This window comes from Salvelinus alpinus, chromosome 32 (genome assembly GCF_045679555.1).
Source record: "Salvelinus alpinus chromosome 32, SLU_Salpinus.1, whole genome shotgun sequence".
NCBI classification, from domain to species: domain Eukaryota; kingdom Metazoa; phylum Chordata; class Actinopteri; order Salmoniformes; family Salmonidae; genus Salvelinus; species Salvelinus alpinus.
In genome coordinates, this window is record NC_092117.1 from 25,775,565 (window position 1) to 25,790,659 (window position 15,095).

At 53.0% G+C, this 15,095-nt stretch overlaps 1 protein-coding gene across 2 annotated transcripts in view; it reads right to left on the reverse strand.

The window, feature by feature from the left end:
• The window catches only part of slc8a1b (solute carrier family 8 member 1b), a 269,512-nt gene that overhangs the window by 14,338 nt on the left and 240,079 nt on the right, over positions 1–15,095 (reverse strand). For both annotated transcript variants that reach the window (XM_071380305.1, XM_071380304.1), the window contains exon 6: positions 9,868–10,143. In XM_071380305.1, coding sequence (XP_071236406.1) covers positions 9,868–10,143 — 276 coding nt within the window. The remainder of the gene's footprint in view (positions 1–9,867; positions 10,144–15,095) is intronic.

The window sequence follows — 15,095 nt, forward strand, 5'->3', positions numbered from 1 at the left end:
TCTGGTACCTCACCACTAACCCTTCTGGTATCCCATCACTAACCCTTCTGGTACCCCACCACTAACCCTTCTGGTACCCCACCACTAACCCTTCTGGTACCCCACCACTAACCCTTCTGGTACCCCACCACTAACCCTTCTGGTATCCCATCACTAACCCTTCTGGTATCCCATCACTAACCCTTCTGGTACCCCATCACTAACCCTTCTGGTACCACACCACTAACCCTTCTGGTACCCCACCACTAACCCTTCTGGTACCTCACCACTAACCCTTCTGGTACCCATCACCCCACCACTAACACTTCTGGTATCCCACCACTAACACTTCTGGTACCTCACCACTAACCCTTCTGTGACCCATCACCCCACCACTAACACTTCTGGTACCCCACCACTAACCCTTCTGGTACCCCACCACTAACCCTTCTGGTACCCCACCACTAACCCTTCTGGTACCCCACCACTAACCCTTCTGGTATCCCACCACTAACACTTCTGGTACCCCACCACTAACCCTTCTGGTACCCCACCACTAACACTTCTGGTATCCCACCACTAACACTTCTGGTACCCCACCACTAACCCTTCTGGTATCCCATCACTAACCCTTCTGGTACCCCATCACTAACCCTTCTGGTACCCCACCACTAACCCTTCTGGTATCCCACCACTAACCCTTCTGGTACCCCACCACTAACCCTTCTGGTATCCCACCACTAACCCTTCTGGTATCCCACCACTAACCCTTCTGGTATCCCATCACCAACCCTTCTGGTACCCCATCACTAACCCTTCTGGTACCCCACCACTAACCCTTCTGGTACCCCACCACTAACCCTTCTGGTATCCCATCACTAACCCTTCTGGTATCCCATCACTAACCCTTCTGGTACCCCACCACTAACCCTTCTGGTATCCCATCACTAACACTTCTGGTACCCCACCACTAACCCTTCTGGTACCCCATCACTAACCCTTCTGGTACCCCACCACTAACCCTTCTGGTATCCCACCACTAACACTTCTGGTATCCCATCACTAACCCTTCTGGTATCCCATCACTAACCTTTCTGATATCCCATCACTAACCCTTCTGGTATCCCATCACTAACCCTTCTGGTATCCCACCACTAACACTTCTGGTACCCCACCACTAATACTTCTGGTACCCCACCACTAACCCTTCTGGTACCCCACCACTAACCCTTCTGGTACCCCACCACTAACCCTTCTGGTATCCCATCACTAACCCTTCTGGTACCCCACCACTAACCCTTCTGGTACCCCACCACTAACCCTTCTGGTACCCCACCACTAACCCTTCTGGTACCCCACCACTAACCCTTCTGGTATCCCATCACTAACCCTTCTGGTATCCCATCACTAACCCTTCTGGTAACCTACCACTAACCCTTCTGGTACCCCACCACTAACCCTTCTGGTACCTCACCACTAACCCTTCTGGTACCCCACCACTAACCCTTCTGGTACCCCACCACTAACCCTTCTGGTACCCCACCACTAACCCTTCTGGTACCCCACCACTAACCCTTCTGGTACCTCACCACTAACCCTTCTGGTACCCCACCACTAACCCTTCTGGTACCCCACCACTAACCCTTCTGGTACCTCACCACTAACCCTTCTGGTATCCCATCACTAACCCTTCTGGTACCCCACCACTAACCCTTCTGGTACCCCACCACTAACCCTCTGGTACCCCACCACTAACCCTTCTGGTACCCCACCACTAACCCTTCTGGTATCCCATCACTAACCCTTCTGGTATCCCATCACTAACCCTTCTGGTACCCCATCACTAACCCTTCTGGTATCCCATCACTAACCCTTCTGGTATCCCATCAATAACCCTTCTGGTACCCCATCACTAACCCTTCTGGTACCCCACCACTAACCCTTCTGGTATCCCATCACTAACCCTTCTGGTATCCCATCACTAACCCTTCTGGTACCCCATCACTAACCCTTCTGGTACCCCACCACTAACCCTTCTGGTACCCCACCACTAACCCTTCTGGTACCTCACCACTAAACCTTCTGGTACCCATCACCCCACCACTAACACTTCTGGTATCCCACCACTAACACTTCTGGTACCTCACCACTAACCCTTCTGTGACCCATCACTAACCCTTCTGGTACCCCACCACTAACCCTTCTTGTATCCCATCACTAACCCTTCTGGTACCCCACCACTAACCCTTCTGGTACCCCACCACTAACCCTTCTGGTACCCCACCACTAACCCTTCTGGTACCCCACCACTAACCCTTCTGGTATCCCATCACTAACCCTTCTGGTATCCCATCACTAACCCTTCTGGTACCCTACCACTAACCCTTCTGGTACCCCACCACTAACCCTTCTGGTACCTCACCACTAACCCTTCTGGTACCCCACCACTAACCCTTCTGGTACCCCACCACTAACCCTTCTGGTACCCCACCACTAACCCTTCTGGTACCCCACCACTAACCCTTCTGGTACCTCACCACTAACCCTTCTGGTACCCCACCACTAACCCTTCTGGTACCTCACCACTAACCCTTCTGGTATCCCATCACTAACCCTTCTGGTACCCCACCACTAACCCTTCTGGTACCCCACCACTAACCCTTCTGGTACCCCACCACTAACCCTTCTGGTACCCCACCACTAACCCTTCTGGTATCCCATCACTAACCCTTCTGGTATCCCATCACTAACCCTTCTGGTACCCCATCACTAACCCTTCTGGTACCACACCACTAACCCTTCTGGTACCCCACCACTAACCCTTCTGGTACCTCACCACTAACCCTTCTGGTACCCATCACCCCACCACTAACACTTCTGGTATCCCACCACTAACACTTCTGGTACCTCACCACTAACCCTTCTGTGACCCATCACCCCACCACTAACACTTCTGGTACCCCACCACTAACACTTCTGGTACCCCACCACTAACACTTCTGGTACCCCACCACTAACACTTCTGGTACCCCACCACTAACACTTCTGGTATCCCACCACTAACACTTCTGGTACCCCACCACTAACCCTTCTGGTACCCCACCACTAACACTTCTGGTATCCCACCACTAACACTTCTGGTACCCCACCACTAACCCTTCTGGTATCCCATCACCAACCCTTCTGGTACCCCATCACTAACCCTTCTGGTACCCCACCACTAACCCTTCTGGTATCCCACCACTAACCCTTCTGGTACCCCACCACTAACCCTTCTGGTATCCCACCACTAACCCTTCTGGTATCCCACCACTAACCCTTCTGGTATCCCATCACCAACCCTTCTGGTACCCCATCACTAACCCTTCTGGTACCCCAACACTAACCCTTCTGGTACCCCACCACTAACCCTTCTGGTATCCCATCACTAACCCTTCTGGTATCCCATCACTAACCCTTCTGGTACCCCATCACTAACCCTTCTGGTACCCCACCACTAACCCTTCTGGTATTCCACCACTAACACTTCTGGTATCCCATCACTAACCCTTCTGGTATCCCATCACTAACCTTTCTGGTATCCCATCACTAACCCTTCTGGTATCCCATTACTAACCCTTCTGGTATCCCATCACTAACCCTTCTGGTATCCCACCACTAACCCTTCTGGTACCCCACCACTAACCCTTCTGGTATCCCACCACTAACCCTTCTGGTATCCCATCACTAACCCTTCTGGTATCCCACCACTAACCCTTCTGGTACCCCACCACTAACCCTTCTGGTACCCCACCACTAACCCTTCTGGTACCCCACCACTAACCCTTCTGGTATCCCACCACTAACCCTTCTGGTATCCCACCACTAACCCTTCTGGTATCCCATCACCAACCCTTCTGGTACCCCATCACTAACCCTTCTGGTACCCCACCACTAACCCTTCTGGTACCCCACCACTAACCCTTCTGGTACCCCACCACTAACCCTTCTGGTACCCCACCACTAACCCTTCTGGTATCCCATCACTAACCCTTCTGGTACCCCACCACTAACCCTTCTGGTACCCCACCACTAACCCTTCTGGTACCCCACCACTAACCCTTCTGGTACCCCACCACTAACCCTTCTGGTATCCCATCACTAACCCTTCTGGTATCCCATCACTAACCCTTCTGGTACCCCATCACTAACCCTTCTGGTACCACACCACTAACCCTTCTGGTACCCCACCACTAACCCTTCTGGTACCTCACCACTAACCCTTCTGGTACCCATCACCCCACCACTAACACTTCTGGTATCCCACCACTAACACTTCTGGTACCTCACCACTAACCCTTCTGTGACCCATCACCCCACCACTAACACTTCTGGTACCCCACCACTAACACTTCTGGTACCCCACCACTAACACTTCTGGTACCCCACCACTAACACTTCTGGTACCCCACCACTAACACTTCTGGTATCCCACCACTAACACTTCTGGTACCCCACCACTAACACTTCTGGTACCCCACCACTAACACTTCTGGTATCCCACCACTAACACTTCTGGTACCCCACCACTAACCCTTCTGGTATCCCATCACCAACCCTTCTGGTACCCCATCACTAACCCTTCTGGTACCCCACCACTAACCCTTCTGGTATCCCACCACTAACCCTTCTGGTACCCCACCACTAACCCTTCTGGTATCCCACCACTAACCCTTCTGGTATCCCACCACTAACCCTTCTGGTATCCCATCACCAACCCTTCTGGTACCCCATCACTAACCCTTCTGGTACCCCACCACTAACCCTTCTGGTACCCCACCACTAACCCTTCTGGTATCCCATCACTAACCCTTCTGGTATCCCATCACTAACCCTTCTGGTACCCCATCACTAACCCTTCTGGTACCCCACCACTAACCCTTCTGGTATTCCACCACTAACACTTCTGGTATCCCATCACTAACCCTTCTGGTATCCCATCACTAACATTTCTGGTATCCCATCACTAACCCTTCTGGTATCCCATTACTAACCCTTCTGGTATCCCATCACTAACCCTTCTGGTATCCCACCACTAACCCTTCTGGTACCCCACCACTAACCCTTCTGGTATCCCACCACTAACCCTTCTGGTATCCCATCACTAACCCTTCTGGTATCCCACCACTAACCCTTCTGGTACCCCACCACTAACCCTTCTGGTACCCCACCACTAACCCTTCTGGTACCCCACCACTAACCCTTCTGGTATCCCACCACTAACCCTTCTGGTATCCCACCTCTAACCCTTCTGGTATCCCATCACCAACCCTTCTGGTACCCCATCACTAACCCTTCTGGTACCCCACCACTAACCCTTCTGGTACCCCACCACTAACCCTTCTGGTACCCCACCACTAACCCTTCTGGTACCCCACCACTAACCCTTCTGGTATCCCACCACTAACCCTTCTGGTACCCCACCACTAACCCTTCTGGTACCCCACCACTAACCCTTCTGGTACCCCACCACTAACCCTTCTGGTACCCCACCACTAACCCTTCTGGTATCCCATCACTAACCCTTCTGGTATCCCATCACTAACCCTTCTGGTACCCCACCACTAACCCTTCTGGTACCCCACCACTAACCCTTCTGGTACCTCACCACTAACCCTTCTGGTACCCCACCACTAACCCTTCTGGTATCCCACCACTAACCCTTCTGGTACCCCACCACTAACCCTTCTGGTACCCCACCACTAACCCTTCTGGTACCCCACCACTAACCCTTCTGGTACCTCACCACTAACCCTTCTGGTACCCCACCACTAACCCTTCTGGTACCCCACCACTAACCCTTCTGGTACCTCACCACTAACCCTTCTGGTATCCCATCACTAACCCTTCTAGTATCCCATCACTAACCCTTCTGGTATCCCATCACTAACCTTTCTGGTATCCCATCACTAACCCTTCTGGTATCCCATCACTAACCCTTCTGGTATCCCATCACTAACCCTTCTGGTATCCCACCACTAACCCTTCTGGTATCCCATCACTAACCCTTCTGGTATCCCATCACTAACCCTTCTGGTATCCCATCACTAACCTTTCTGGTATCCCATCACTAACCCTTCTGGTATCCCATCACTAACCCTTCTGGTATCCAATCACTAACCCTTCTGGTATCCCATCACTAACCCTTCTGGTACCCCACCACTAACCCTTCTGGTACCCCACCACTAACCCTTCTGGTATCCCACCACTAACCCTTCTGGTACCTCACCACTAAACCTTCTGGTACCCATCACCCCACCACTAACACTTCTGGTATCCCACCACTAACACTTCTGGTACCTCACCACTAACCCTTCTGTGACCCATCACTAACCCTTCTGGTACCCCACCACTAACCCTTCTGGTATCCCATCACTAACCCTTCTGGTACCCCACCACTAACCCTTCTGGTACCCCACCACTAACCCTTCTGGTACCCCACCACTAACCCTTCTGGTACCCCACCACTAACCCTTCTGGTATCCCATCACTAACCCTTCTGGTATCCCATCACTAACCCTTCTGGTACCCTACCACTAACCCTTCTGGTACCCCACCACTAACCCTTCTGGTACCTCACCACTAACCCTTCTGGTACCCCACCACTAACCCTTCTGGTACCCCACCACTAACCCTTCTGGTACCTCACCACTAACCCTTCTGGTACCCCACCACTAACCCTTCTGGTACCCCACCACTAACCCTTCTGGTACCCCACCACTAACCCTTCTGGTACCCCACCACTAACCCTTCTGGTACCTCACCACTAACCCTTCTGGTACCCCACCACTAACCCTTCTGGTACCCCACCACTAACCCTTCTGGTACCTCACCACTAACCCCTCTGGTATCCCATCACTAACCCTTCTGGTACCCCACCACTAACCCTTCTGGTACCCCACCACTAACCCTTCTGGTACCCCACCACTAACCCTTCTGGTACCCCACCACTAACCCTTCTGGTATCCCATCACTAACCCTTCTGGTATCCCATCACTAACCCTTCTGGTACCCCATCACTAACCCTTCTGGTACCCCACCACTAACCCTTCTGGTACCCCACCACTAACCCTTCTGGTACCTCACCACTAACCCTTCTGGTACCCATCACCCCACCACTAACACTTCTGGTATCCCACCACTAACACTTCTGGTACCTCACCACTAACCCTTCTGTGACCCATCACCCCACCACTAACACTTCTGGTACCCCACCACTAACCCTTCTGGTATCCCATCACCAACCCTTCTGGTACCCCATCACTAACCCTTCTGGTACCCCACCACTAACCCTTCTGGTACCCCACCACTAACCCTTCTGGTATCCCATCACTAACCCTTCTGGTATCCCATCACTAACCCTTCTGGTACCCCATCACTAACCCTTCTGGTACCCCACCACTAACCCTTCTGGTATTCCACCACTAACACTTCTGGTATCCCATCACTAACCCTTCTGGTATCCCATCACTAACCCTTCTGGTATCCCATCACCAACCCTTCTGGTACCCCATCACTAACCCTTCTGGTACCCCACCACTAACCCTTCTGGTACCCCACCACTAACCCTTCTGGTATCCCATCACTAACCCTTCTGGTATCCCACCACTAACCCTTCTGGTACCCCACCACTAACCCTTCTGGTATCCCACCACTAACCCTTCTGGTATCCCATCACTAACCCTTCTGGTATCCCACCACTAACCCTTCTGGTACCCCACCACTAACCCTTCTGGTATCCCACCACTAACCCTTCTGGTACCCCACCACTAACCCTTCTGGTATCCCACCACTAACCCTTCTGGTATCCCACCACTAACCCTTCTGGTATCCCATCACCAACCCTTCTGGTACCCCATCACTAACCCTTCTGGTACCCCACCACTAACCCTTCTGGTACCCCACCACTAACCCTTCTGGTACCCCACCACTAACCCTTCTGGTACCCCACCACTAACCCTTCTGGTACCCCACCACTAACCCTTCTGGTACCCCACCACTAACCCTTCTGGTATCCCATCACTAACCCTTCTGGTATCCCATCACTAACCCTTCTGGTACCCCACCACTAACCCTTCTGGTACCCCACCACTAACCCTTCTGGTACCTCACCACTAACCCTTCTGGTACCCCACCACTAACCCTTCTGGTATCCCACCACTAACCCTTCTGGTACCCCACCACTAACCCTTCTGGTACCCCACCACTAACCCTTCTGGTACCCCACCACTAACCCTTCTGGTACCTCACCACTAACCCTTCTGGTACCCCACCACTAACCCTTCTGGTACCCCACCACTAACCCTTCTGGTACCTCACCACTAACCCTTCTGGTATCCCATCACTAACCCTTCTGGTATCCCATCACTAACCCTTCTGGTATCCCATCACTAACCTTTCTGGTATCCCATCACTAACCCTTCTGGTATCCCATCACTAACCCTTCTGGTATCCCATCACTAACCCTTCTGGTATCCCACCACTAACCCTTCTGGTATCCCATCACTAACCCTTCTGGTATCCCATCACTAACCCTTCTGGTATCCCATCACTAACCCTTCTGGTATCCCATCACTAACCTTTCTGGTATCCCATCACTAACCCTTCTGGTATCCCATCACTAACCCTTCTGGTATCCCATCACTAACCCTTCTGGTATCCCATCACTAACCCTTCTGGTACCCCACCACTAACCCTTCTGGTACCCCACCACTAACCCTTCTGGTATCCCACCACTAACCCTTCTGGTACCCCACCACTAACCCTTCTGGTATCCCATCACTAACCCTTCTGGTATCCCATCACTAACCCTTCTGGTATCCCACCACTAACCCTTCTGGTACCCCACCACTAACCCTTCTGGTACCTCACCACTAACCCTTCTGGTATCCCACCACTAACCCTTCTGGTACCCCACCACTAACCCTTCTGGTATCCCATCACTAACCCTTCTGGTATCCCATCACTAACCCTTCTGGTATCCCACCACTAACCCTTCTGGTACCCCACCACTAACCCTTCTGGTACCCCACCACTAACCCTTCTGGTACCCCACCACTAACCCTTCTGGTACCTCACCACTAACCCTTCTGGTACCCCATCACTAACCCTTCTGGTATCCCACCACTAACCCTTCTGGTACCCCACCACTAACCCTTCTGGTACCTCACCACTAACCCTTCTGGTACCCCACCACTAACCCTTCTGGTACCCCACCACTAACCCTTCTGGTACCTCACCACTAACCCTTCTGGTACCCCACCACTAACCCTTCTGGTACCCCACCACTAACCATTCTGGTACCCCACCACTAACCATTCTGGTACCCCATCACTAACCATTCTTGTACCCCAACACTAACCCTTCTGGTATCCCACCACTAACTCTTCTGGTATCCCACCACTAACCCTTCTGGTACCCCACCCCTAACACATACACACTTAGTCTTAATATTCATCACATCACTGTGCAGTTTATGCCAAGGTAGCTTTGAGGGGTTGAGCTGCTCTTACATGAGTATATAGACTCTTGTTCAACCCCCTCACTTGTATACAGATATGTTTAGCTGCTCAGGAATAGAGCATCAGCGAAGGACTAACATGTCATGTACACATGTAAACACTATCTAGCATAGGTATAAGCAGTGTAAATGGAAAATGGGAGAGGTAATGACTGGACACTTGAAGTGTTAGGAGAGAGTAAATCTAGAGGACATGTTTAGGGAAAGCGTTACCACAATCATCACATACTGTAGTAGTACATCTGATGTCCTCCGTAAAAGGAATGCTACCATGACTATTACACAGCAAATAAACGCAGCGTGAACACCAGTTTAAAATATAATATTACCTGGCACAGAGGTCCCCAGGGCAACGAACACCACGGCGGTGACAGAGTCCTTGAGGCCCACGGTGCAGCCGAAGTGGGAGGCCAGGTCCCCGATGAAGGCTGTGAGCAGGCCGATCATGCAGATGGACACCACGAAGCAGGCCCAGCCATTCCAGTAGTCTGTCGGGGGCACGAACGCAAACAGAACCTTCCAGAAGACGGTGAGGAAGTGCATGACGTAGTCGAAGCAGGACGGCAGCTTCTCCTCGCCGCATTCTTCATCCTCGTCATCCTCACCTGGCCGAGAGAGAGAGAGGGGAGAGGGGGATGAGGAGAAAGATCTGGGATCTGAAAGGGTGAGATTATGATGAGTTTATGAAAAAGAAAGAATGATATTCCTCAAACATTTACTGAATACCAGACTTGAATTAACTTCCAATATTTTGTGAAATAAGGGAACAAAGTGATGTGATTTGTGATGATGGTTTGCCTCTCATAACATCGGAGCTCGAGTGTAATCACAGCCTGAGGTCGCAGACCGGAGCCAATCCTCTCTAACAGGTACAAATAATCTGTGTGTGTGTGTCCACAGTATGCCTGATTATCAACATACTTGTCAGTGTATGTGTGTGAGTTGCTATTGTTGTGTTTATTGGTTTATTCAGATCCCCATTAGCTTTTGCAGAAGCAGCAGTTACTCTTCCTGGGGTCCACAAAAAAACACAAAACATGACAAGTAACAACACACCGATACACTGATAGACAAAGATGTAAAATAAATGTAAAATACAACCACATACAAACAATACAAAAAATAAATAGTTATGTCTGTGTGTGGGTAGTGTGTGTGTTGTTTGTAGTGTGTGTAGTGTACGGGCCTAACTCCTGTATGTCTACCAAAGCCCTAGGCTTACTGACAGCATGTCAGCCATTCACATCACAGACTGTCCTCTAGACACACTGGCACAGCTGTAGATAAACACAAACACACACTCACACAGAAACACACATCTTTCTAGACATTCAATATTCATCTGGCATTTGACTATCGTTATTGCATCGTTAAATGGCCTGAACCACAATCTCAAGGGACCAAGTTAGACATTTGAACATGTTCACATAGTGATGCATTGTAAAAGGGCAGACACATTGCACAACGCCATTCATCTCGGAAATGTCAAGAGCAATTTTCCATCCCATTTTTAACAAGGTAAGCTCAAGACACAAAAAAATGCCTAGCACACACACACACAACACACACACACACACACACACACACACACACACACACACACACACACACACACACACACACACACACACACACACACACACACACACACGCACACGCACACGCACACGCACACGCACACACACACACACACACACACTCAATCCGTGACATAACCCCTTACAATCATCTCCTTATTCTCTCTCTCTCATGATCTCCCTTCATTCCTGTCTGCAGCTGGAGAAGAACATGTTTTTTTCCACCCTGACCCCTCTCTACCACCCTGTCTCCATCCCCCTTTCTCCCACAAACCTGGGGTTTATTTTGAATGTCCCACTAGGACAGTCCCAGTCCCAAACCCATCATAACCAGTACTACTTCTATGATGAAACCTGCCACATTCTCTAACAGGCCTCTATGGAACCACTAAGCCTGGTGAACTAGCATTTGTTTCCTCTCCAGCCGATGGAGCTAACAGGCATTTACAGTTTTTCCCAATTGTTTACACACTAAAACTGGTCCATGAGGCACAATGAACCAAACCTGTAACTCATTTAGCAGAACTATACACCAAATCTGCAATACTACTGGCATGTTTTGCTTTACACTCAGATTGCAATTCTACAACAAACATTTGGGCAAACACAACACACAATTCTCTACCTTTGGCACAATCTTCACAAATAAAATCTCCTGTGTGCAAATGAAAAGCAACACTGTTCAACAAGCTACGGTAAATTACCAATTGATCACATTCACTCTTCACATGTGCGAACACTAAATGTTCACTTTGCAATCAGACCTTTAGGTATGGATGAAAAGGCCACAGGTGAGTACTCCTGTGTTTGGAGAACAATGGAAGCAAACTTGGCAGAGAGAGGTAGAGGTGGAGGTGGAGGTAGAGGTGGAGGTAGAGGTGGAGGTACAGGTGGAGGTGGGGGTACAGGTGGAGGTAGAGGTAGAGGTGGGGGTGGAGGTAGAGGTGGAGGTGGGGGTACAGGTGGAGGTAGAGGTGGAGGTGGAGGTAGAGGTGGAAGATGGGGGTACAGGTGGAGGTAGAGGTGGAGCGGGAGGTAGAGGTAGAGGTGGAGGTGGAAGATGGGGGTACAGGTGGAGGTAGAGGTGGAGTTGGAGGTAGAGGTGGAGGTGGGGGTACAGGTGGAGGTAGAGGTGGAGTTGGAGGTAGAGGTGGGGGTACAGGTGGAGGTAGAGGTGGAGGTGGGGGTATAGGTGGAGGTAGAGGTGGAGGTGGGGGTACAGGTGGAGGTAGAGGTGGGGGTACAGGTGGAGGTAGAGGTGGAGGTTGGGGTGGGGGTACAGGTGGAGGTGGGGGTACAGGTGGAGGTAGAGGTGGAGGTTGGGGTGGGGGTACAGGTGGAGGTGGGGGTACAGGTGGAGGTAGAGGTGGGGGTACAGATGGAGGTAGAGGTGGAGGTGGGGGTACAGGTGGAGGTAGAGGTGGGGGTACAGGTGGAGGTAGAGGTGGAGGTGGGGGTACAGGTGGAGGTAGAGGTGGGGGTACAGGTGGAGGTAGAGGTGGAGATGGGGGTATAGGTGGAGGTAGAGGTGGAGGTACATGTGGAGGTAGAGGTGGAGGTGGGGGTCAGGTGGAGGTAGGGGTGGGGGTACAGGTGGAGGTAGAGGTGGGGGTGGGGGTACAGGTGGAGGTGGGGGTACAGGTGGAGGTAGAGGTGGAGGTGGGGTACAGATGGAGGTGGGGGTACAGTTGGAGGTAGAGGTGGAGGTAGAGGTGGGGGTACAGGTGGAGGTAGAGGTGGAGGTGGGGGTATAGGTGGAGGTAGAGGTGGGGGTACAGGTGGAGGTAGAGGTGGAGGTGGGGGTAGAGGTGGGGGTACAGGTGGAGGTAGAGGTGGAGGTGGGGGTATAGGTGGAGGTAGAGGTGGAGGTGGGGGTACAGGTGGAGGTAGAGGTGGGGGTACAGGTGGAGGTAGAGGTGGAGGTTGGGGTGGGGGTACAGGTGGAGGTGGGGGTACAGGTGGAGGTAGAGGTGGAGGTTGGGGTGGGGGTACAGGTGGAGGTGGGGGTACAGGTGGAGGTAGAGGTGGGGGTACAGATGGAGGTAGAGGTGGAGGTGGGGGTACAGGTGGAGGTAGAGGTGGGGGTACAGGTGGAGGTAGAGGTGGAGGTGGGGGTACAGGTGGAGGTAGAGGTGGGGGTACAGGTGGAGGTAGAGGTGGAGATGGGGGTATAGGTGGAGGTAGAGGTGGAGGTACATGTGGAGGTAGAGGTGGAGGTGGGGATCAGGTGGAGGTAGAGGTGGGGGTACAGGTGGAGGTAGAGGTGGGGGTGGGGGTACAGGTGGAGGTGGGGGTACAGGTGGAGGTAGAGGTGGAGGTGGGGTACAGATGGAGGTGGGGGTACAGTTGGAGGTAGAGGTGGAGGTAGAGGTGGGGGTACAGGTGGAGGTAGAGGTGGAGGTGGGGGTATAGGTGGAGGTAGAGGTGGGGGTCCAGGTGGAGGTAGAGGTGGAGGTGGGGGTATAGGTGGAGGTAGAGGTGGGGGTACAGGTGGAGGTAGAGGTGGAGGTGGGGGTACAGGTGGAGGTAGAGGTGGGGGTACAGGTGGAGGTAGAGGTGGAGGTGGGGGTATAGGTGGAGGTAGAGGTGGAGGTGGGGGTACAGGTGGAGGTAGAGGTGGAGGTGGGGGTACAGGTGGAGGTAGAGGTGGGGGTACAGGTGGAGGTGGAGGTGGGGGTACAGGTGGAGGTAGAGGTGGAGGTGGGGGTACAGGTGGAGGTAGAGGTGGAGGTGGGGGTACAGATGGAGGTAGATGTGGAGGTGGGGGTACAGGTGGAGGTAGAGGTGGAGTTGGAGGTAGAGGTAGAGGTGGAGGTAGAGGTGGGGGTACAGGTGGATGTAGAGGTGGAGGTGGGGGTATAGGTTGAGGTAGAGGTGGAGGTGGGGGTACAGGTGGAGGTAGAGGTGGAGGTGGGGGTACAGATGGAGGTAGAGGTGGAGGTGGGGGTACAGGTGGAGGTAGAGGTGGAGGTGGGGGTACAGGTGGAGGTAGAGGTGGGGGTATAGGTGCAGGTAGAGGTGGAGGTGGGGGTACAGGTGGAGGTAGAGGTGGAGGTGGGGGTACAGATGGAGGTAGATGTGGAGGTGGGGGTACAGGTGGAGGTAGATGTGGAGGTGGGGGTACAGGTGGAGGTAGAGGTGGGGGTACAGGTGGAGGTAGAGGTGGAGGTGGGCGTACAGATGGAGAGAGGTGGAGGTGGGGGTACAGATGGAGGTAGAGGTGGGGGTACAGATGGAGGTAGATGTGGAGGTGGGGGTACAGGTGGAGGTAGAGGTGGAGGTGGGGGTACAGGTGGAGGTAGAGGTGGGGGTACAGGTGGAGGTAGAGGTGGAGGTGGGGGTACAGATGGAGGTAGATGTGGAGGTGGGGGTACAGGTGGGGGTGGGGGTACAGGTGGAGGTAGAGGTGGAGGTGGGGGTACAGGTGGAGGTAGAGGTGGAGGTGGGGGTACAGGTGGAGGTAGAGGTGGGGGTACAGGTGGAGGTGGAGGTGGGGGTACAGGTGGAGGTGGAGGTGGGGGTACAGGTGGAGGTAGAGGTGGAGGTGGGGGTACAGATGGAGGTAGATGTGGAGGTGGGGGTACAGGTGGAGGTAGAGGTGGGGGTACAGGTGGAGGTTGAGGTGGAGGTGGGGGTACAGGTGGAGGTAGAGGTGGAGGTGGGGGTACAGATGGAGGTAGAGGTGGGCGTACAGGTGGAGGTTGAGGTGGGTAGAGGTAGAGGTGGGGGTACAGGTGGAGGTGGAGGTGGGGGTACAGGTGGAGGTGGAGGTGGGGGTACAGGTGGAGGTAGAGGTGGAGGTGGGGGTACAGATGGAGGTAGATGTGGAGGTGGGGGTACAGGTGGAGGTAGAGGTGGGGGTACAGGTGGAGGTTGAGGTGGAGGTAGAGGTAGAGGTGGAGGTGGGGGTACAGGTGGAGGTAGAGGTGGAGGTGGGGGTACAGATGGAGGTAGAGGTGGGCGTACAGGTGGAGGTTGAG